Genomic DNA, 23,780 nt, shown 5'->3' with positions numbered 1-23,780 from the left:
AAATTTGCAAATAAGAAAGAGTTCTTAGGAAATAGTAGCCAAGCATCTAGACCCTGAAACTAGACCGCCTCAATCTAGAGCCTGGCTCTGCCACTCAGCTGTGTGGCACTCAGCAAGTTAACTCAACTCTCTAAGCCTCAGTGTCCTCATCTGTGCAGTGGAGCTATTAAAAGTGCCTGTTTCGTGGGGTTTTGTGAGGCTGAAATCACATAAAGTGCCTAGAACACAGCGAGGTGCCTCAGTCGCCATCTGTGTTGCCCTCGCCGCCATTACTGTCCGTCAGATTTCAGATCTGCTCTGACTCGATGAGACAGCAGCTAGGGATACTTCTGACCGTCACCCACGGAGGAGGCCGAGTCCTCTGCTCGCTGGAGCTTCCATCCAACCTTGGTTTGTCATCGAATCATATTAAGCCTCTTCCTGCTCTGGCTACAGGGCTGACCTGAATGGGGTGTGTGGAAGTGAGCTGTAGCACTGGCTGGAAAGGGAAGCCACTGGGGCTGGCGCTCTGGCACAGCGGGTTAAAGCCCTGGCCTGAAGCGCCAGCATCCCTTATGGGCGCAGGTTCTAGTCCTGGCAGTTCCTCTTCCAATCCAGCTCTCTGCTATAGCCTGGGAAAGCAGTAGAAGATGGCCCAAGTCCTTGGGCCTCTGCACCCACGTGGGAGGCCCGGAAGAAGCTCCTGGCTTCAGATCAGCGCAGCTCCGGCCATTGCGGCCACCTGGGCAGTTAACCAGTGGGTAGAAGACCTCTCTCTCTCTACCTTTCTCTGTAACTCTTTCAAATAAGTAAAATAAATCCTTAAAAAAAAAGAAAAAGAAAAGAAAGTGAAGCCACAAAGGTTTTTTTTTTTTTTTTCAAGATTTTATTTATTTGAGAGGTAGAATTACAGACAGTGGGAGAGAAAGAGACAAAAAGGTCTTCTGCTGGTTCACTCCCCAAATGACTGCAACAGCTAGAACTGCGCCCATCTGAAGCCAGGAGCCAGGAGCTTCGTTCTTAGAAGAGGAGCAGCCAGGACTCAAACCTGTGTCCATATGAGATGCTGGCACCACAGGCAGAGGATTAACCTACTGCACCGCGGCGCCAGCCCCAGTGTTTTTGTTTTCTTTTTAAAGATTTATTTTAGGGCTGGCACCACAGCTCACTAAGCTAATTCTCCGCCTGTGGCGCCGGCACTCCAGTTCTAGTCCCGGTTGGGGCGCTGGTTCTGTCCCAGTTGCTCCTCTTCCAGTCCAGCTCTCTGCTGTGGCCCGGGAAGGCAGTGGAGGGTGGCCCAAGTGCTTGGGCCCTGCACCCGCATGGGAGACCAGAAAGAAGCTTCTGGCTCCTGGCTTTGGATCAGCGCAGCTCCAGCTGTTGCAGCCATTTGGGGAGTGAACCGGCAGAAGGAAGACCTTTCTCTCTGTCTCTCTCACTGTCTAAATCTGCCTGTCCAAAAAAAAAAAAAAGATTTCTTTCATTTATTTGAAAGAGTTACAGACAGAGGTAGAGACAGAGAAAGAGGTCTTCTATCTGCTGGTTCACTCCGCAGATGGCTACAACAGCCGAGAGCTGAGCTGATCCAAATCCAGGAGCCAGGAGCTTCTTCTGGGTCTCCCACTTGGGTGCAAGGGCCCAAGCACTTGGGCCATCTTGCACTGCTTTCCCAGGCCATAGCAGAGAGCTGGATTGGAAGTGGAGCAGCTAGGACTAGAACCGTCGCCCATATGGGGTGCCGGTGCTTCAGGCCAGGGCTTTAACCTGCTGCGCCACAGCATTGGCCCCATCCACAAAGCTCTGTATGGATTGTAAGGACGCTAAGCCTCAGATGGGCAGGTCCTTTTGCCTGAGAAGCACTCCACTTCTTGTACCGTAAGCAGGCTCGTCCTGCACACCAGACCCTGTGTGTGGGCTCTGCCAGCCTGGCCAACATGGCATGGTGACTGCTCCAGCTGCCCCCGACCTGCTGTACCTGCAGAAGTGCACACAGCTTAGGTGAAGGCACAGGGCCAAGTGCTACCAACATGGACATTAGAATCCCCACAGTTCACTTTACAACTGAGAAAATCTAGGTGCTGAGAGAGCAAATGACTTTCCCAAGGTCCCACGGCTTGGAGGAAGCCAAGCTGGGAGTCAGCTGGGGCTTGCTGACCTCAGAACGCTCTCTTACGGCCGGGTGCCATCCCGGGCATCACGCAGGTGTACCTGGCCGCTGCGCCACGTGTCACTGTGCTGCAGTGTTGTTTACACAGGATCTTAGCCTGTGCACTCTTGAAGGTCAGGCAGGAGCTACCTCGTTTATTTTTGTACCCACACTACTGCTACCCAAGAAAAGTACTGAAATTTTGGAGGTGCACAGAGGGGGTGAGGAGCTTGTCCAAGTCCCACAGCACACTGCTGCCAAAAGCAGAAACCAAGGGCTGGCAGAGAAGCGGGAAGGAAGGAAACTGGGCCCGTTGGTGTCGGTATTGCTCACCTGCCCCACCCCCGCCTCCTGGCCCAGCGGCCAGAGAGTGACTCACCCGAGCTTCCTCCAGAGGGGAGGCTCTGCCTTCCAGCGCTGGCCTGGGCTGCCTCGCGGGCCCTATGTACATGAGGACCTGGGGATCTGGTTACCCACCACCTCCCGTGCCTCACTGTGCTCACAGAGCCTTACGTGTCGGGCTCTTCCAGGTCCCTTATGTCGTTTGGCTCAAGCCCCTTGGCCCTTTCAAGGTAAGTAAAGGCAGAGGTTTTCATGTGAAGCCTCTGTGAGCAAATGACTTGCCTGTTAGCAAGCCATGAACAAGGCAGTGAGCGCCTAGGTTGTCTTCTATGCATCAGTTTTGCTTATGTGTCAATTGTATCTGTAGGAAAGAGCCCCAGAAGTGGAATTGCTTGGCCAAAGAGAATGCATGTTGTGGTTTTGACACTTCTTGCCAGATTGCTGATTCGTGCCCGTCATCAGTGTCAGAGACTCCTCTTCCCCACAGCCTCACCACCTCGATGTGTGACCAAATGCATGGTGCACTTTAATTTGAATTTTCCTTATTAAGAATGAGAGTGAATATTTTCCCTCTATGGTTGAGCTATTTATAATCCCTATTCTGTAAATCTTCTCTTTGTTTCCTGGGGGGGTGTGCAAATTATGATTTGCCGCATCCTGCTAAATTGTCCCCTCAGAAAGGCCGGACAGGTTTGTACTCGATCCGGAGGTACACACCCCCAGTCCCCTAGCTGCCTCTCCTGGGCATCATTGTGTAGGCTTGCTGCTCTGCGCCCCTGTCTCTTTCCCCTCTTGCAGCCTTCCACCCTGGGGCTTTAGGGCCTCATTCTGCCAAAATCTGCCCTCTCCAGACGGCTCCCCTCTTAGCTTGTTTTTCCTGTTGGGTTTTAAGTGTCATTTATTAGCCAGACTGTGGTAGATGCCACACCTGTGTGTGATTCCTTCTCCCAGGGACGCTGGTGCCTTATCCACAAAGTAGACATGGTGACATTGGAATCCTGGCACTGCGATGAGCCTGTAGCTGTTGTGGAGAGAATTCACTGAGGCGTGAGCGGAAGTCTAATCAGGCATTGCTAGTACTTTTGGTGGCTATGATATAAAATAGTCGGGGAATAGGCTTGCCCTAGCAGGGGAACCTGGAAGGGCTTCATGGCGAGGACATTTGCTGGGCCCCTGAGGACTGAGAGTGTGAGGAGGGCGTTCTGAGCCTGGAAGCTTTTGACTACAAACTTAAATCAGGATTACAGGGGTAGACTTTAGCCTAGCGTTTATGATGCCTGCATTCCCTAATGGAGTACCCAGGGTCAATCCCTGACTCCAGTTTCTTGCTAATATAGAAAGAAATCTAAACCAGGCTTACATGACCATCAATGAATGCTCATCAGAAAGTCTTATATGCGGGGCAGGCATTGTGGCACAGCAGATATAGTCACCACGTGGCATGTGTGCATCCCATTTTAGAGTGCCTGATCCAAGTCTCAACAGCTCCACTTCCCGCCCTGCTCCTGCTGATGCACCTGGGAGGCAGCCGATGATGACTCAAGTACTCGTGCCCCTGCCTGGTGGAGCTGCTGGCTCCCGGCTTCAGCCTAATCCAGCCCTGGCTGTTACAGGCATTTGGGGAGGAGTGAACCAGCAGTGGGAGGTCTGTCTCTCTCTCTCTCTTTCTGCTTTTCAAATAAATAAAAAATAAACATTTTAAAAGTCTTATGACATGAAGCAGATATAATTCCCATGTTGCACTATTACTTCATTTTCAGTTCTTTTCCATTATTTTGATTTCATTTAATTCTTTTTGTAAACATTTATCCTTTGTCAGCTCTTTACTTACATCAGATTCTTGCCAACTGTAGCATCTGCCATTGTAAATTTGATTGTGGCTTTTATATTTTTTAAAAATTTATTTTATTTTTGAAAGGGTTACAGAGAGAGATAGAGACAGAGGTTTGGGGCTGGCTCCATGGTGCCGGTATCCCCTATGGGCACCGGTTCTAGTCCCAGCTGCCCCTCTTCCAATCCAGCTCTCTGCTATGGCCTGGGAAAGCAGTAGAAAATGGCCCAAGTCCTTGGGCCCCTGCATTCATATAGAAGACAAGGAAGAAGCCCCTGGCTCCTGGCTTCGGATCGGTGCAGCTCTGGCCGTTGTGGCCTTCTGGGGAGTGAACTAAAGGAAGACTTTCTCTCTGTCTCTCCCTCTCACTGTCTATAACTCTACCTCTCAAATAAATAAGTAAAATCTTAAAAAAAAAAAAAGAGAGAGAGAGAGAGAGAGGTCTTCCATCGCTGGTTCACTCCCCAAATGGCTGCAACGGCTGGAGCTGAGCCGACCCAGAGCCAGGAGCTTCCTCTGGGTCTCCCATGTGGGTGCAGGGGTCCAAGCACTTGGGCCATCTTCTACTGCCCTCCCAGCCCATAGCAGAGAGCTGGATCGGAAGAGGAGCCAGCCGGGTCTCGAACCAGTGCCCATATGGGATGCTGGCGCTGCAGGCCAGGGCTTTAACCCACTATGCCACAGCACCGGCCCTGTGGCTTTTATTACCATGTTCAGGTCTCTCCCAGTCAGATTTCAGTTTTGTCAAGATTTTCTCTCCTTGCATTTGGTGACTTCTCAAGTGCCATTTCAGCCATAGGCAGTTGTTTGTGCCAGTTATAAAATTCACTACCTGTTGGATAAAAGATTAATCGTATTTCCTTCTTAGAAGATCTATAAGAAAATTGGGAACAGTTCTCATGAGGGCTGGGCCTGCCCCTGTGTCACTAGTTGCCGGGTTTTTTGTTTTGTTTTGTTTGTTCTGGTTATTACATATTAGGACTGCCCCTGCCATAACCCTCTGCCCAGATGTACACACCCTGCGTTCTCTGGACTGTCTCCATCAGCGTCCAGTCTTCGAAGTGGCAGAACGGCAGGATCCAAGTATCTTGTCCCTGGGGCAGACGGGTAGGCAGCGTTGCCAGCAGAGGAAACAGCAGCCGCAGAAGCCTTGAGGCAGGAAAACATGGTTAGTCTGGGGCCCCTGACGACCAGGCTGGTGGGGAGTGGGGACCAAGATGAGTGAGTGTCTCTGTGAGCCGGAACCGAGCCCCAGCTCAGCCAGGTCTCTCTTCTCTCCTCTAGAACGCCTCGGACATGCCTGAAACCATCACCAGCCGAGACGCTGCCCGCTTCCCCATCATTGCCAGCTGCACCCTCTTGGGGCTCTACCTCTTTTTCAAGGTAAGTCTTGACCTCTTGTTGTGTCATTTGGTTTAAATGACTTTATTTTGCTTTGTTTTATTTTTCCCATCACAGGAGCCATGCATGTTCATTTGTAGAAAATAAAAAGCAGGGGAAAATAATTGATTGACACATAGATCGGATACCAGGGTCAAGCACCGTCAGTGTCCAGGACCCTTTCCCTCCAGTCTTTGTTTTCTCCATGTACTTTTTGGTTTGTTTTGTGATCTCAGTTTGGTTTCACTGTACTGTTGACGTTGGGGTGGGGATGTGTCTCAGACATACCTCTGCCGTACTAATTGCCTTTTTTTTTTTAATTTATCGAGGTTTATTTTCCCAATAAAAGTTACACAGGCTCAGTGTTGAAAAGCTGGAAAACTCAGAAAAATAAAAAGGGGGAAACAGCAGTCATCCAAAACCCCACCAGAGACAGCCCCAGTTTCCCTCTGGAGGTGTGTCCTTCCACTGTTTCTCCCCGTGCATGGTCCCCACAGCCAGGCCCCGCGGTGTGTTCAGTGCGTAGCTGCTTTTCTCACCCCACATTAATGACATCATGAGCATTTTCTCATGTTACTGCGAACTCTCCTTCTAACTTTTTAAAAAAGATAACTACTATTTTCTGATTATACAAGTAATGCATACAGAAAACAATGTCAAGTGAGAGAAAAACAAATCCACACAATGCAGAAGTAGTCACTGTTAACATTCTGACATATCTCTTTGCAGGTTTTTAGTAGCATGTTTGTTAGCATAATTATAACTGTAATATTTTATTTTTTGGAGTTTCATTTTTGTTGTTGGGTTTCTAGGATTCTTTTTTGTTTTTTGTTTTTGTTTTTTATTTTGGAGGTAGAGCACACTTCCTTTTGCTGATTCATTTCCCAGGTACCCGCAACAGCCAGGGTGGGCCAAGACTGGAACCACAATGAACTCAGTTACTTGAGCTATCACCTGCTGCCTCCCAGGGTCCACATTGGCAGGAAGCTGGAGTCGGGAGCTGGCACCGGGAATCGAACTGCCAGTGTGGGACACAGATGCCAACCACGAGGCCAAATGCCCTCCCTCTTCTCGTTTTCTGGAGTTTGGGGAGCATTTTTGGTTTTTGTCTTTTTAAGATTTATTTATCTGTGTATTTATTTTGAAGGCAGATTGACAGAGAAGGAGAGACAATCTCCCATCCAATGGTTCACTCCCTAAATACCCACAAAAGCTGGGGCTAAAGCAGGCCAAAGTCAGTAGCCAGGAACTCCGTCTGGGTCTCCTGTGTACATGACAGGAACCCAAGTGCTTGGGCCATTACTTGCTGCCTCTAAGGTGTAGTAGCAGGAACCTGGATCCAAAATGGAGGCAGGACTTGTTCCGAAGCATTCTGACATGGGATGCCAGTGTCCAAAGTGGCAGCTTAACCTACTACACCACAACCCTCACCCATTTTTTTTTTAATAGTACATCAGAGGCACTTTTTCCCTGATCACTGTTAATTCCTCAGTGATAACCTTTTAATTCACATTTCAAAAGTATGTGTCCATGATACAGGGCAAGCACCTGGCATAGTGGTTAAGACACCACTGGGAACACCCACATCCCATGTCAGAGTGCCTCGGCACAAGTCCCTATTCCACTTCTAGTCCAGCTTCCTGCTGTTGAACACCCTGGGAGGCAGCAGATAGTGCCGCAAGTACTGGGTCCCTGCCACCCACTGGGAGGCGCAGATTGAATTTCACCTCCTGGCTTCAGCCTGCACTGTCCCTGCTATTGCAGGCATTTGTGGGATGAGCCAGCAGATGGAAGGTACCTCTCTTTTTCTATCTGCCTTTAAAATAAATAAAAGAAATAGAAATTATTTTTAAAAACTACATGTACATTATTTAAATTTTTTCACTCTACCAAAAGGTACATTGTACATGAGCCATCAGCCTCTCCCAACTATGTCTTTTTTTTTTTTTTTTTTTTTTGACAGCGTTAGAGAGACAGAGAAAAAGGTCTTCCTTCCGTTGGTTCATGCCCCCCAAATGGCCGCTACGGCTACGCCAATCTGAAGCCAGGAGCCAGGTGCTTCCTCCTGGTCTCCCATGCAGGTACATGGGCCATCCTCCACTGCCCTCCTGGGCCACAGCAGAGAGCTGGACTGGAAGAGGAGCAACTGGAACTAGAACCCGGCGCCCATATGGGATGCTGGCGCCACAGGCGGAGGATTAACCAAGTGAGCCACAGCGCCAGCCCTTATGTCTTATGATTCTCTTAGATATAGGTCTATGTTTATGTTCAAAGTTTTCAGTATGTGCATCACACATACAGCTCTTAGCGTGGAGGTGGAGGTGTTTTTGTGTTGACACCGTCAGATCTGCCTCATTCTGTTGACCACTGCTCCTGGCTCTGCTCTGCAGGGTGCCCACTGTGGGGATATCGCGGCAGCACTGCCGGGAACACCTTCCTGCCCGTCCTTCTTCAGGTGTCCCTGCAGCAGGATGACCAGGTCACACAGTGTCTCCTTTTATAATTGGACAGCGAATGCCAAGGAGCCTTCCAGAAAGAGGATCTTACATTCCTCCTCTCTAGAGTTCTGGCCTCCTCATTCTCACCTGCATTTCCTAGCACCAAAATTTCTAGCTTTCACCCGTCTAGGCGGCTCAGGAGCACAATTTTCAGTACCTATTTCCTGTTCATGAGTCCCTCGTTGTCAGATCAGAAATAGTGTATGTCGGGGCCGGCGCCATGGCTCTCTTGGTTAATCCTCCGCCTGTGGCACCAGCATCCCATATGGGCGCCGGGTTCTAGTCCCGGTTGCTCCTCTTCCAGTCCAGCTCTCTGCTGTGGCCCAGGAAAGCAGTGGAGGATGGCCCAAGTGCTTGGGCCCCTGTACCCGCATGGGAGACCAGGAGGAGGCAACTGGTTCCTGGCTTCAGATTGGCGCGGTGCACCAGCCGTAGTAGCCATTTGGGGGGTGAACCAGCGGAAGGAAGACCTTTCTCTCTGTCTCTCTCTCTCACTGTCTAACTCTGCCTGTCAAAAAAAAAAAAAGATTAAAAAAAAAAAAAAAAAGAAATACTGTATGTCGTGGTGTCAGAATATCCCCACAAGCAGATACACCACAGATGACCAGAGCAGCCCCTTCACTTTAAAGAGAAAATATTCTGATTTTTTTTTCTTTTAAAAATAAGGATGCGCCAGCGCCACGGCTCAATAGGCTAATCCTCCACCTAGCGGCGCTGGCACATCGGGTTCTAGTCCCGGTTGGGGCGCCGGATTCTGTCCCGGTTGCCCCTCTTCCAGGCCAGCTCTCTGCTGAGGCCCGGGAAGGCAGTGGAGGATGGCCCAAGTGCTTGGGCCCTGCACCCCATGGGAGACCAGGAGAAGCACCTGGCTCCTGCCTTACGATAGGCACGGTGCGCCGGCCGCAGCGCACCAGCCGTGGCGGCCATTGGAGGGTGAACCAACGGCAAAAGGAAGACCTTTCTCTCTGTCTCTCTCACTATCTGCTCTGCCTTCAAAAGAAAAAATAAGGATGCATCAAACAATAAATATTCACTGACGCATTTTTTTTCCTGGCCCTCGGTGAAGAACTCGATTTTGATCGAATGCCTTGATTCATAGCATACCATCCTCAGTCCATGCCAGGTTCCCCTTACTGTTTTCCGTTCCCTTCACCCCTGGTTCCCACCTCATTTCCCGCCTCCATGTCCCTTTCTGCCAGAGGTACCTGCTGCCTGTTTGGTTTCTGTCCTTATATGGGGTACAGTGTGGTGTGTCGGCATGTGGGGGAGACTCTGTTTCCGTAATTGGTTCTGTGCGTCCTCCCTTGCCTTTTCCTCCCCCTGTACTTGGTGGGTCTCTGTAGCTCTGCGTGCCTCAGCCCACTGCTTCTGACTTTGCTTTTGGCAGGTGTTTCTCAAGTCACTGCTGTGCTGAGGGCAGGAACACACACCCAGGCCCTTGCTTCCAGACCCTCTTAACGTGTTTAATATGTAGGACTCTTTTTTTTTTTTTTTTTGGACAGGCAGAGTTAGTGAGAGAGAGACAGAGAGAAAGGTCTTCCTTCCATTGGTTCACCTCCCCCCCCAAATGGCCACTACAGCCAGTGCACTGCAGCTGGCACACTTTGCTGATCTGAAGCCACGAGCCAGGTGCTTCCTCCTGGTCCCCCATGCAGGTGCAGGGCCCAAGCACTTGGGCCATCCTCCACTGCACTCCCGGGCCACAGCAGAGAGCTGGCCTGGAAGAGGAGCAACCGGGACAGAATCCGGTGCCACAACCAGGACTAGAACCCGGGGTGCCGGCGCCGCAGGTAGAGGATTAGCCTCGTGGCACCAGCCTACATAGGACTCTTTCTTTAGAGCCAATGCCCAAAAGGAGTTCTGGCCACACAGAGTGTGAACTTGCTTTCCAAGGCTCTGGCTCCATGTTGCCGAGCCAGTCCTTCCCTCCAGGCAGGTGAGCCCACCTGCCCAGTGCCAGGAGCAAGAGCATACCTCTCCCCCAGGCCTCTACGGTTCTGCGGCTGCATGGATATTGCAGCCTCCAGGCTCCACCTGAACTCCAGCCCAACACCTGCTTGGCTGGTGTTCACAGGAGAAGGGCCACCACAGCAGGTCTTGCTCAACCTCTCACCCCCTCCTCCTGCTAAGGGGACTGGAGTTTATAACTGCATTTTACATTTTTTAAGGTTTTATTTTATTTATTTGAAAGGCAAAGTTAGAGGGAGAGGGAGAAACAGAGAGATTCCATCTGCTGGTTCATTCCCCAAATGGCTACAACACCTGGGGCTGTACTAGGCCAAAGCCAAGAGCTTCTTCTGGGACTCCCACATGGGTGCAGGGGCCCAAGCACTTGGGCCATCTTCCACTGCTTTCCTAGGCCATAAACAGAGAGCTGGATTGGAAGTGGAGCAGCCAGGACTCTAACTGGTGCCCATATGACATGCCAGCATTGCAAGTAGCGGCTTAACCCACTGTGCTGTAACACCAGCCCCTGCATTTTACATTTTTATAGCTGTATGTTTTCCTGAGGCTTCAGCAGTCCCGCAGATAGGCTGTAACACCCTGTCCGAGGGCTAGGGGCAGCACTGCAGTAAGCTGATCCCACCGTAAGTCTCCCTTCTTGCTGTGCCATGACTATGAACCAGCGGCATTCAAACACATCAGTGAAACGCCGTCCTGTCATTAGTTCGTGTGTTCTGTCCTGGGCCCCAGTGAAGGCATCTGGCTGCACGGCTCCTTCTGGGCGACCTGAGAGTGGAAATCATTTCATTTCACATGCACCTCTGACAGACTTCCCGTCTGAGCTTATGGTGATCCCAGCCTCATCGCCAGCTGCGCTGGTAAATGGGAGAGGAAGTCCCCTTGATGGGGTCTGTAAGGATCACTCCCACACAGTCAGAGAAGCGTATGAAATCAGGGCACTTACTCCACCCGCAGGCCCTGGAGAGGGAGTCATGGCATGCCACACGGGGAGCTCCTGGGGAGTGAGCTCAGCCAAGCAGGTGGCAGGGCAGGGCGAGCGCCCTTGCTGGCTTCCGGTGGAGTAAGCAAACAGGGAGAGTTCCTAGTGTGTCTGACGCCACTGGGTCCCAGCTGGGGCAGGCGAGAAGGGGAACTCGGGCAGGGACTGCATTCTGATGCATCTGCTCACCTGGTAGGGTGCACGTGACTTGTTTGTGGAAAAGTGGAGGCAGAGGAAAATAAGAAGTTTTTAAAATTTACAGTACAGTAACATTTCTCTTCACCCTGGCCTTGCCTTTATCTTACCCTGTTTCAAACAGATTGCTTGGGGCCAGCACCATGGCACAGTAGGTTAATCCTTTGCCTGTGGCGCCGGCATCCCATATGGGCGCCGGTTTAAGTCCTGGCTGCTCCTCTTCTGATCCAGCTCTCTGCTGTAGCCTGGGAGGGCAGTGGAAAATGGCCCAAGTCTTGGGCCCCTGCATCCATGTGGGAGATCAGGAGGAGGCACCTGGCTCCTGGCTTCGGATCAGCGCGGCTCCAGGCATTGTGGCCATTTGGAGGGTGAACCAGTGGAGGGAGGACCTTTCTCTCTGTCTCTCCCTCTCACTGTCTGTAATTCTACCTCTCAGATAAATAAATAAAAACTTAAAAAAAAAAAAGGTTGCTTTGAGGCAGCTTATAAAAATTACATTGAAAGGTATACAAAAAACAGGAAACTGAGAAACTGAGGTGAAGGAGAAAAATTAAATGAAATCACCTACAGTAAGCCTTGGTTAGGGCCTCATCCAGAAGCTGTGCTCTGAAACCCTGCACCGTGGACGCCTGCAGGAAGGGGGCCGTAGGTGTGGCTCTGACTGGTTTGCACCCAGAGCACAAAGGAAAGTCAAACGTGGTGCTCGATTCACACGGTCCACGTGGCCCCAGAGAGGTTCATCCCGAGGGCCCCACGCTGATGGTTGAGGGACTCCTCATCTTCCTGAATCGAACACCATCCATACGCCTGCGAAGTGCGTTCCTAGGTCTTCTCCTGTCGCGTCCTCATTGTAGGCATAGACTTGCTCCATTCAGCCATTCTGCATTTCTGAGTGCTGCGTGCTCAGGACACCACCGTGAGAGAAGCAGCTGCCATCCGTGCCATGGATGACTATGAAGTTTCAGCTCTAAGGAGGGCAGTGGAGGCGAGGCCCGCGGGGCCGGCAAGCGGAGCAGAACCAGCCCAGGGTGACGCACTGCTCCCACACGAGCCACGGGCTCAGACCCTGGCCCTTCGGTCCACCCCGCTCAGTGGCAGCCCCTGTACACACTGCAGAACATGCTGCAGCCTCTCTGCTGCCTGGCGCTCCCGCGTGCCCCAGGGCAGGGCTCCCCGTGCCCTCTGCTGGGCGACACAGGGCCCTCCTCACGGACTGCCTGCTCCGCCCTCGGGCCACGGCATCTTCCACACGGTGACAGAAGGATGCTCCCAGGCCATCCCATTCTGTCCCGGCCGAGCCCTCAGTGCTCCAGTTCCGACCGGATTCACCCACACGGATCTGAAGTCTTTTCTGGCGCTGTAGGGTCTGGGTCCCTCTCACCTCCTACCCTCATCCTTAGGCACTCGTTTTGCTCCCTCAGCTCTAGGCCCACAGGTCCTCCTCCACAGGCCCTGCACACTTACACGTGACCCACCTCCAGACCTCGGCGTCTGCTCTTCCTCTGCCTCCCATGCACTTCCCCACGTATCCCCATTCCTCACGTTCCTTAGGTTTCTATCCCGTCATCCCGGCCATCCCCAGCCACTGCTCCAAAGTAGTGGCTCCGCTCCTTCAGTCTCTCTCTTTGCTCTGCTCCATGTTTCTTGGCGCCCATCACTGTGGGACTGTGTGTGTGTGTGTGTGTGTGTGTAAAGTCGTCCTCCCTCTCCGGCACCTGAGCTCTGTGAAGACGGGGCCTCGGCCGTGTTCTTTGCTCTGTGTATGTGCTGGGGGCGCAGGTCAAGGAAATGCCCTGCGAGCGCGTCTGGACCCGGGACCAAGTCAGCGTCCAGGACTGAGTGAGGAAGAGAGAAGACCGAGGCCGCCTGTGGGTGGGAGCGGGGCCGGCGGGGGGATGTGAGCCCTCGTCGTGGAAGGCAGAGGGAACTGTGGTGAGGCTTTAGGCAGGGGAGCGTCAGGGTCAGGCAGATGCTGAAACGCTCCCACAGCAGCCCTCCGTCCGACACGCAGCACTCCACTCCCTCCCAGGTAGCCAGCCTCACAGTAACAGCAGCCAGTGCAGCTCGAGTGACGGCCATTGCCTTGGCAAAGTCCAAAATGAACAACACGTGACAGCTGGCTTTGGAGTGCTGTGACCGAGTGCTTCTCAGTTCCGCACTTAATAAGATGGAGAAGCGGCTGTCAGGGCTGCTGGCCCAGCTCCCGACTGCCCCCAGGAGGGCACGGGGCACACAGGTGTCTGGTGACAAGCATGCTGAGGCCCCGGTAGTCATCTGTGGGGGCTTCCTGGAGTTGTGAGCAGGGAGGAGCAAATACGAAAGAGCTGCCTTGGGGCCTGGACTTCAGACCCCGTGCAGGCTGTGGGCTCGAGCATAGCAGCTGCCTGACTCCAGACAGTGGTGGCGCAGCGTACACCGAGACTCCTCTGGAGGCGCCTCCGCAGCCTCTCCCCCCCTTTATCTGCACAGCTGCAGGAACGAGAGTGCCCTGGTGTGTCTGAGATTGTCCCTCACAGTCCCCTGCATCCAGAGGGCTGAGACCACACCAAAGAGAAGTAGGACTCTAGTCACCTCCCAGCCACTGGCGAGCCTGACTTCCTGTTTTTCTTTGTATTTCTGCCTCAGATATTTTCCCAGGAGTACATCAACCTCTTGCTGTCCATGTATTTCTTCGTGCTGGGAATCCTGGCCCTGTCCCACACCATCAGGTCAGAAGGATCTCTGCACCATTTGAAGCCACTTTCTCGGGAGTCAAGACAGGGTCTTGGATGACAGCATGACCCTGGTGTCACTGAAAGCCAGGTTTGAACCCTGGCTGTAAAACCCAAGGGAATCTTTACCTGTGTCACACTAGAGGTGGCCTAGGACAAGAACTGTAACCTCTTGAGGCCACAGTTTGTTTGCAGGTTCAGGGGAGAGTGTCCAGTGGATGTCGCCCACCACCATGGGGGTCAGGGCAGTTATCTGTGAGCTGTGATGTCCTGCTGTCACGGTACTGAGATGAGCAATACTAGGGCCACCCGCCAGGTGTTGCAGCTTGCTGTGCACCAAGCACTAGGCAAGGCCCCTCACACTGTGTCTTGTGTCCTGATGAGGGAGAGGCAGACTTGTGAGGACTAAGAACTCTGGAATCTGACTACCAGCTGTGAATCCAGACTCTGCCACTTAATTATCCTGTGACCGTGGGCAAGTTACTTAATCTCTCTGGCCTCAATTTCCTCATGATTGGGGGAAATAATAGTCCCTTCCTCATGGGGGTCATTGGAAAACTTCTAGCACAGTGTCTGGCAATTAATATGGTCAATAACTATTAACTGTTGGGATCATTCTGTTTATCTTTGTTAACTTGCTGGACAACCTTAGGGGTCAACCTTTGCGTTTGGTCCAGTGTTACACTCGGGAAAATTGAAGCTCAGAGAGGCTGAGAAATTGGCTAGAATCACACAGCTGGTGAGTAACAGAGCCAGGGTTCACACTGCAGTCTGTAGCCCAGAGCCTGTCTCCTCCCATTGCAACCTGCTCAGATTGCCGGGTGCTCATTCAAAGGAGAGGAGTGACCCAGGCCATTGTGCTGCAGGGCTGTCTTTGGCAGTTTGGACAAGCTGGCTCTGCACTGTGCAGGACTGCCCCATGCACTACAGACATCTGGCGGCCTGGCCTCGTCACCTGCAGTGTAGCCCCAAGCCCTTCGAGTTCATGGCGTCACACAGAGATGCCCAGCATGTTTCTGTATGCCGATTGAAGTAGTAGAGCCTCAGGCTCAGAGCCACTGATAGACCGAGTGGTCAGCAGAGCAGAGCAGCTACCCAGAGTAAAACGGCTGGAACTGGGCTTTGAAGAGTAGGAAGCCTGGAAGAAGGACAGGACAGGCCAGGCCAGGCGCTGGAAGGTGTGTGAGCACTGAGGTACAGTCAGGATCTTCCCCGAGCATTCAAGGTAAAAGCTAAAGAGAAAGCACAGGATCTACTCAGGGAAGGCCAAGGTTGGTGTGGCTTCATCTCTAGGCACTGTGGCACAGCCAGGCGTAGTCAGACCATGAGCTCGAGACACAGACAGCCTGGGACCAAGTTAAGTGTAAGTTACCAGGCTCTCAGAGCACCAGTTTGACCATGTCTAAAATGGAGAGGCTACAGGGTAGAGGCAGCATCGACTGAGCTGCTATCCACAGTGCACCTGGAGCACAGGGCCAGAGTGCAGCCAGCTGAGTGGCTGGTCCGCGGTTACACTGTGGGGACTTCAGCTCTGGTGTTTCAGCCAAGCCTAGTGTCGTGTTGACCTGAACTGACCCTTTACCCACAGGATCTTCTAGCCACTTTCAGAGAATTATGGCTGTAGCCCCCATCCTGAAAAATGAAGACCCGGGAGAGTGGAGGGAGGAGAAGGGGAGGTTGAGTAATGGTTCCAAGACAGAGAGAAGCCATTGTGGAGTTCCCAGCACAGTGGGCCCGCTGCAGGGTACAAGTGTGTGATAGGTGCCGGGCAGCCAGGCGTGAAGGAGGGATAAACAGATGGAAATGCTGATATGAAGTAGGCACTGTACCTCATAGAAATGTACATGCATTACATGTTAATTGAAAATTTGGTAAAAAGAGCCAGCAAACCTCAAGTGACTTAAACCATTAATGTAGTGCTGACCCAGGCATCCTTGCTGGCAAGATGGACTTTTTTTTTTTTTTTACTTTTGACAGGCAGAGTGGACAGTGAGAGAGACAGAGAGAAAGGTCTTCCTTTTGCCATTGGTTCAGCCCCCAGTGGCCACCGCGGCGGGCGCATCACACTGATCCGAAGCCAGGAGTGCTTCTCCTGGTCTCCCATGGGGTGCAGGGCCCAAGCACTTGGGCCATCCTCCACTGCACTCCCGGGCCATAGCAGAGAGCTGGCCTGGAAGAGGGGCAACCGGGACAGAATCCGGCGCCCCAACCGGGACTAGAACCCGGTGTGCCAGCACCGCAAGGCGGAGGATTAGCCTGTTGAGCCACAGCGCCGGCCAAGATGGACTTCTTTTATGACTGACCCAGGAGCAGAGGGATAGTCGCTTCTAGTCATCGGGTCCCCTCCCGCCAACTCTAGCCCTCCCTACCCCAGCATCTCTGAGAGGATTGGGACCTCCTCTTCCCCCCACAGCCCAGCCTCCACCTCGTAGTGACAGAAGCCACTGTAGGCCGTGGGCTGGGGCCTGGTCATTTCACTTCATCTCAGCAGCACTGCAGCAGACATCTCCCTGTCCGGCTGCACAGGCAGTGGGCTTTGAACCTCTGCCGTTCTGATGCCAAAGACATTGTCCTTTCCGTTTAAATAAGAACTGAGAGACACTGTCCCAGATTTATTACAGATTAGTCAGGAAACAGTCGTCTTTCTGTCTTAACCAATTCAGGTTTTTAATTATAGATATTATCAACAGAAAATAAAACCAACTGCAGCTAAAATTGCATATGGTACAATCTATTAATGACTTGAAACTAACAGAAGAATCACTTTCTTAATAAAATTTAGAGCAACTAAATTTGACCTGGAAAAACTGGACATTATAAAAATAATGGATGGCCATGGGCAGAAGGGACACTCACCCTACGAGGTCAGAGAGGTTGACCGAAAAATTTTATCAGAGAGGAAAACTGGCAGATGAGTGAAGTTGTTCATGTATAGTTTACATGGAAAACAACTGAATCCATTGAAAATAACTTTAGTAAAAGGGGTGGGTTGTAATTTAATCATGTTTTTTTTTAAAGTGTTGGTCCAAGAATTAAATTGACTTTTATTCATTTAAGTTGAGTTTTCTCCAATACTTTTCTCAAAGAAAGTCTACAGTGTCACTCAAATTTTGATAAACTATTTGTATCCACACTATCCTCTGTATCCAAACAACAAAGTCCAAAGGCTTAATACAGGGAAGTTGAGGCTCAGGTGGGTCATGCGACCAGCAGGATCCGCAGCTGCTAAGGGTGGAATCAGATTTTGAGCCCAAAACCTGTGTTCTTCCCAGTTTGGCCCTAAATGAAGGGAAAAGAAGAGCTCAGGGAGTGCAGGCTGGCTGCTGGTTCCCAAAAATTGGCAGAGGAGAGGCCTGCCAAAAAGCCATGACAGGCTGTGCCCCGAGCCAGCTCAGCCCAGGCTGGGGTTCTCTTGGGATCCCTGTGAACTCCACAACCATCCCCCAGCCCACCTCAAGCCTCTTCAGGAACAAACCACAGCATGGGGTGTTAGGAAGGACAGGGGCTGCAGTCTGCCTTCACCACTTGCAGTCACCATGACTCAAGCCCAAATGCCAGACGTCCCTGCCACCGGGACCCACCCAGATGACTTAGAGGACCAAAGGCCCAGAAGGCCCAAATCTGCCACCACAGGAGGAGGAAGCCGCATCACCAGTTCCACTGACCTGACCTTCCTCCCCAGGGGAGAAGGGCACCAGGACGTGGTTCTCAACGGGACACCATGACCCTTAGGTTTGCTGTGAGTCCCAGGAATCAGGAAGATTCTGCCTGCTACGCAAGTGCCTCCAGCGGTGTTAGCTCCCAGGCACCAGGCCTATGGGTTGGATAAAGATGGTGCCAAGGACCACCACCCTCAAGCTTACCCTCAAGATAGAGGCCAGCTCACTCGAATGTGACCCGTGTCATACAGCACTTCTCAGAGGAACGAAGACGATGGTCCAGAGACTTCCTATTTGAAGTTGAAGCCACAGTTAAGCTCACAGGGAGCCGGTCACCCACCTACCCTCTTGATAACCCTCTAGAAAAAACTCTGTTGTCATGTTCCTAATGAGGAAAGTGTAGCACAGAGCAGTTAACTAACTTTCCCAAGGTCACACCTCTAGTAAGTGGCAGAGCCAGGAAATCTGGCTCCAGAGTGCACATTATTACCCATCAAACTTTGCTAGTGAGGGTTTTCGCAGTTCCCCAGCCACCTCTGGGCCTCTTCCCATACCTGCACACATTCAGTGGCTTCAGACTCCCCAAGAAATCATTTAGAAAACTGAGCTCATAGTAGCTTCCAGCATCTTCTAGCCGTGAACCTGCCTCCTGCCTCCCTGGAGCCCTGCTGTGGAAGCCCTCTCCTGGGTCCATCTTTGTGCCACCACCTGCTCAGAAGGCCTCTCGTCATGCACAGCACGGCCTTGCCACCTGGGAGGAACCGGCTGCTTTACAACTGAGGAAGCAGACCCAGAGATGACTGCTGAATCCACGTCTTTCTCCAAGCCTCTCCTTGCTTTACCACTGGGGCCTGGGTACCTCTGGCCTGCCTCCATTTCCTGTTTGTTGAGATGGCTGTTCTTGGATTTGCCTGTCTAATCAGTCAGCACTAGTCTGCTCTGATGTCAAATGCTTTCGGACTGAGACTCGAGGAGTACACCATGGTGACAGAAGCTCACAGCTCTTACCTCCCTGCTGCAGGCCCTGGGCTGAGCTAGCCATCTCAGCTGCCCTGCCTCCTATCTTCGAAGCAATGCTTTGAGATGGGTGGTATTATTATCCCAATAAACGGGTGAAGACACCAAGTCACTGAAGAGTTCTCTCCCAAAGCCACATGGCTGGTGTGTGGCAGAGCAGGGCTGGGCCACAAGGAGCCTACTGCCACCCCTTAGGACCAGACTAGGCTGAGGGGCCTTGATTTGCTAGTGTTGCTTTGAAGATACTCCAGGAAAGAAAAAAATCTCCATTCCCTACCTGGCCAGGAAGTGGGGCCTGGAGGGGCTCAGAGAGACTGCTTCTAGAAGCAAGGGCAAGCCAGTCCTGAGCAGTGGCCTGGTGGAAGGGTGAATGAGGGTGTTCCTGCTGTGGGGGCTGTGCTTCATGAAATCTCGGGCCTGTCACTTGAGAACAAAGTGATGTGGTGTGGGAGGGGGCGGTCCAGGACTCTGCTTCTTGACAAGGGACAGGTAGTACAAGCAGTCCGTGTTCCCAATCTGTCACTCTCCCTTAAACTGCCTTATGTGAAAGGCTATCTGCCACTGCTTTGCATTTCTTTGGTGTCGCCACATAAATCACTAGGAGTCCAGAGACTTGGACCCTGAGCTGGGATGCCGGCTCCCCGTGTGGCCTTGGGCGAGTCGGCTCATCTCGGAGGCCTCTGTTTGCACGCCTGTAGAGTGGGAGCGCCAGCACTCACCCATCAGAGCAGCTGTGAGGGTGCCGGGCAGTAACAGCTGCCAGAGGGAGAGGAGGGCGAGGGCTGGGACCGGCCGTGGGGGCTCTGTTTGCCGACCTGCTTTGTCTTTCCTTCCAGCCCCTTCATGAATAAGTTTTTTCCAGCCAACTTTCCAAATCGACAGTACCAGCTGCTCTTCACACAGGGTTCTGGGGAGAACAAGGAAGGTCAGTGCCGCCCACTTCCCTGTGGTCTGCCTGGGTGTCTCCACCTCAGTTCCCCTTTGGTTCTTCGGTGTTGGCTTCTCCCGGAGAGCTAGTGATGGAAGAGGTATTACCTCGACACGGGACTCTGGGTGGATGGCGCCTGCCTCTCTGAGCACTTGGGTTTTGGGGTTATTTTTCATCTGTGAAATGAAATTGGTGATCCAGTACCTCCTTCACAGGCACATTGTTGGGACTGTGGGCAGATGATAAAAGGAGAGCCGTCAGCACACCGCGTGTCTGATCACAGCGAACGGTGCCCGCGCTCTGGTCTGTTGGGTCTCATTTTAGTACCATTACTGTCCCACCGAAGATTGGAAGAAAAGGGTGCCACAGCTTTGTTAGTGAAAATTGTAGGGAACTGAGAGGATCCTGGGGTTCGCAGGTTACTTAGGGTACGGGTTCGGATGCAGTGGCAAGATAATCAGAAGACGCTTGGTCGTGTGTCACAGTCTAAGCTCATGAAATGTGCCAGTGTCTACTCGGGTCTAGTACCTTCCGCCTTGTCCCTAGAGAGCAGCAACTTGACGCGACTCCTTTTTGCTTCCCTAAATGCATCTGTGCCCGGTTTTTTAAAAAGGTGAAATTTGCACGATTAGAGTCTAAAGGTTCCCGGGCCCCGTCTGTCTCGTGTTCCGCCATATTTAGGGCTGGTCCCCAGGCCGGGATGCCGACCGTCACCCTTCAGACCAGCCAGATGGGGAAAAAAGCATCCGCATCAAAGGCCTGTGTAGCTACATGGGAAGTAAAAGTGTCCGGAAGCCAGTCGGCCTATGTCCAGTCAGAAATCCTCCGGGTACGCCCCCTGCGTTCTCCCTCCAGCTGGAAAGGACCGCGTGATCACTTCTTCCTGCCCAAGTCCCGCCCTTTCCGCCACCGCCACTGAGGCGGAGTCGGTGATCCGAGGAACCCGCAACGCGCCGACTCGGGTAGGAGGAGCGGAAGTGGTCACGTTTTGCGGAGCCGTAAAGCGCGGCTGTCGTGTCGCCTTCCGGTTAGCGACAACGGCTGCGACCGGCCGGTGGTGCCGTCCGTCTGCGGGAAAGGGCATCTGCCAGACCCTTGCCCATACGATTTCCTTCCTGTTGCCGGCCCTTCGCTGCCACCGCCACGTCTGCCTTGAAACATGTTCAAGAAATTTGATGAGAAGGAGAACGTGTCCAACTGTATCCAGTTGAAAACTTCGGTCATTAAGGGTATTAAGAACCAACTGATAGAGCAGTTTCCAGGTATTGAGCCGTGGCTTAATCAAATCGTGCCCAAGAAAGATCCTGTTAGAATAGTCCGATGCCATGAACATACGGAAATCCTTTCAGTAAATGGAGAATTGCTGTTTTTTAGACAAAGAAAGGGGCCTTTTTATCCAACCTTGAGATTACTTCACAAATATCCTTTCATCCTGCCACACCAGCAGGTTGATAAAGGAGCCATCAAGTTTGTACTCAGCGGAGCAAACATTATGTGTCCGGGGCTGACTTCCCCTGGAGCCAGGCTCTGCCCCGCGGCCGCGGACACCATCGTCGCGGTCATGGCGGAAGGGAAGCAGCACGCTCTGTGTGTCGGGGTCATGCGGCTGTCTGCGGAGGACGTCGGCCGAGTCAACAAAGGGATCGGCATCGAAAACATCCACTACCTGAATGACGGGCTGTGGCACATGAAGACGTACAAGTGAGCCTCGGAAGGACCGCCTGGGCTCAGCGTGGCGATGTGCTGTGTGTGTGTGTCTGTTCGGCAGCATGAAGACACTGCTGGTGATGCCAAATAAATTCAGCCGATGCTCTTTTTTTTTGTAAATCGGGGTTCTGTTGTCATAGAGGAAAGAACAGAGATTGAGGGACAACCAGCAGTCGGCTGTGCTCTAGGAGCCCCGCGAACCCCCGCGGGCCCCTGGGCTCCCTCTCTGGGAACCCTGGAAGCACTCGGGCATGGCTTTGAGAGGCCATGTCTACCAGAGCACTCCCCAGAAGGCAGCACGGGAACCCCTCCTCCTGCCTCCACCCTCCCCTCCTCCTCCTCTGCTGGTGACCCGGGGCTGCCAGCAACCTGCCTGATTCCTTTGGGGGCAAAGTAGGAAGACTCCAGAGGAACCAGGACCTTGCTGGAGGCCCCGCCCGGTGTCCACTGGCATGGATTGCACACCTGCCAGCTGCCAGGCACCGCTGAATGCGTTGTTCCCCACAGCAGGCCTATGAGGGAGGTGCTGTTACCCAGTGTTCACAGATGAGGAAACATGCCAGAGAGGGAGCTGCCTCCCCCAGGGTCTCCCAGCTGCTGGTGGCAGAACCATGCCCCCAACCCCAAGGACCACCTCCCTTTGACCCCGTACCAGGCCTGCATTCTTCTCTAGGCCTCTGTTCCCTCCTCTGGGAAACTGGAGGGGTTGGGGATGTTGCCACTGAGCTCTCCCTGTCCTGGAACTTCCACCAGCCAGGAGCGGCCAATGCTGATCCCCTTAGCTCATGGGCTTCTGACAGTGCCCCCGTCCTCCATCCAGGGGCTGACAGGCGGGAGGGGCAGCCCCAGCCCGGGGAGTGGACTTACCTGGTCTCTCTGCCCAGAAATCATCAATTATGAGTTTGACACTAAGGACCTGGTGTGCCTGGGCCTGAGCAGCATTGTTGGCGTCTGGTACCTGCTGAGGAAGGTAAGTAGTGGGCCTGGGCGAGATGGAAGGCAGGGGTGACAGCTCAGGGTGGCCAAGGCAAGCTGGCCTCACTCCCTTTGCTTCCGCAGCACTGGATCGCCAACAACCTGTTTGGCCTGGCCTTCTCCCTTAACGGAGTGGAGCTCCTGCACCTGAACAACGTGAGCACTGGCTGCATCCTGCTGGGAGGACTCTTCATCTACGACGTCTTCTGGGTGAGTCGGCAGAGATGCCCGGGGCCCTCATCTTCCTGCTGCCCCTCCCCCCGCCTCCCGCTGGAAGTGGGCCCCCAGAGCAGGTCCTCCCTGGGCCGGTCTGTGCCACGGATCGCGTCTCAGAACCCGCTCAGCACCAGGCGTGTCCCAGCTACTCCCACATCCTCCTCACGGTGGCCCCAGCACAGCTGTGGTGTCGTCACACATCTCCTTAGCGGGTTGGGAGTCAGAGAAGTTCAGACGATGGTGAAAGTGCTGACGAAGGGGCCCACAGCTGGAAAGGGGCTGGGCGAGCCCTGGCTGCACACCAGCCCCGGGCTGAGGGACCTGTCACGCGTGTCCACGAGGCCCCCTGAGGAAACGAGGTCAGCCTGGCGGGCACGCATCCTCTGGCCCCGGGCAGCCTCTTCTCCCCTTGAGTAGGTGGTGCTGGCGGGGCTGCCTGGGCTTTGTTTCCCAGCGCCCAGTGCCAGTGGCAATGTCACCTCAGCCGCAGATTGGTCTAGAGCCCCTGGTGGCTCCTGTCTCCTGCCCCAGATGTAGCAGAACATCTGGAAGCCCAGGGACTGCCATTCTTCCCCACTGTGCTCCAGGCTCCTCTCTCCTTCTAGGTGTTTGGCACCAACGTGATGGTGACAGTGGCCAAGTCCTTTGAAGCACCAATAAAACGTAAGTGACCACCCCTACCACAGGGCACCCCTCCCCACCCAGCTGCCCCCAGCCCTCGTGGTCGCCTTGCTGGTCAGTGCCTCCAAGCTCTGCCTCCCCAGCCTGGTTGCCTTCTCTGCCTGGCTCTTCTGGCCGTGTCCATGAGCCACTCTTGTGCCCCGGCCTGGCCCCAGCTCTTGGCAGGTTGCAGTGTGGTGTGAGATGAGCTGGAATGAGTGCACGTACAGAGAGCAGGTGTCCAACACCAGCCCCTGGTGGGGGGAGCAGCGATTTTCCAGAAGGGGCCTCCAGGCTGAGACCTTACGGATCACTCGCTGGCATCCCCGTGGCACCTGAAGATCACGTGCTGGCTGGCCCGAGGCTTTGTTCTTCACGGTCCCCACCGCTTCTGTAGCCATCTTTGAATGAGGGAGAAATTCTGTTTTCTTACGCTACAGCAAGCCCAGGGGTGGAATGGCTCAGGGTTGGGTTAATGACTCAGTGGAGTCACCACCCTTCTCAGCACGTCCACCTGCCTGTAAGCTCGTTCCTTCTTGGTCCCAATGTTGCTGCCAGGTCCCTGGCACTGACAATCCTCACACTGCCAGGT

General features: G+C 53.2%; 2 protein-coding genes across 4 annotated transcripts in view; both read left to right on the top strand.

Moving 5' to 3' along the window:
• The window catches only part of HM13 (histocompatibility minor 13), a 42,198-nt gene that overhangs the window by 4,785 nt on the left and 13,633 nt on the right, over positions 1 to 23,780 (top strand). For all 3 annotated transcript variants that reach the window (XR_516645.4, XM_002710862.5, XM_002710863.5), the window contains exons 2-7: positions 5,583 to 5,681; positions 13,941 to 14,023; positions 19,539 to 19,627; positions 22,222 to 22,307; positions 22,397 to 22,522; positions 23,134 to 23,191. Coding sequence is in view for 2 of the 3 variants with exons in the window: in XM_002710862.5 (XP_002710908.1) it covers positions 5,583 to 5,681; positions 13,941 to 14,023; positions 19,539 to 19,627; positions 22,222 to 22,307; positions 22,397 to 22,522; positions 23,134 to 23,191 (541 nt within the window). In the remaining variant the exon portion in view is untranslated. The remainder of the gene's footprint in view (positions 1 to 5,582; positions 5,682 to 13,940; positions 14,024 to 19,538; positions 19,628 to 22,221; positions 22,308 to 22,396; positions 22,523 to 23,133; positions 23,192 to 23,780) is intronic.
• MCTS2 (MCTS family member 2) lies at positions 19,634 to 21,335 on the top strand. The gene has a single exon (XM_002710870.5). It carries the CDS (start codon positions 20,790 to 20,792, stop codon positions 21,333 to 21,335), a length of 546 nt encoding a protein of 181 aa, XP_002710916.1. The 5' UTR covers positions 19,634 to 20,789.

This window comes from Oryctolagus cuniculus, chromosome 11, assembly GCF_964237555.1.
Source record: "Oryctolagus cuniculus chromosome 11, mOryCun1.1, whole genome shotgun sequence".
In the NCBI taxonomy this organism is placed as follows: domain Eukaryota; kingdom Metazoa; phylum Chordata; class Mammalia; order Lagomorpha; family Leporidae; genus Oryctolagus; species Oryctolagus cuniculus.
The sequence above is the reverse complement of the archived record's forward strand: the minus strand, read 5'-3'. Positions and strand labels throughout refer to the sequence as shown.

Excerpts from the sequence above, each read along its gene's own strand:
- MCTS2 (XM_002710870.5), top strand. The coding sequence starts at position 20,790 with ATGTTCAAGAAATTTGATGAGAAGGAGAACGTGTCCAACTGTATCCAG.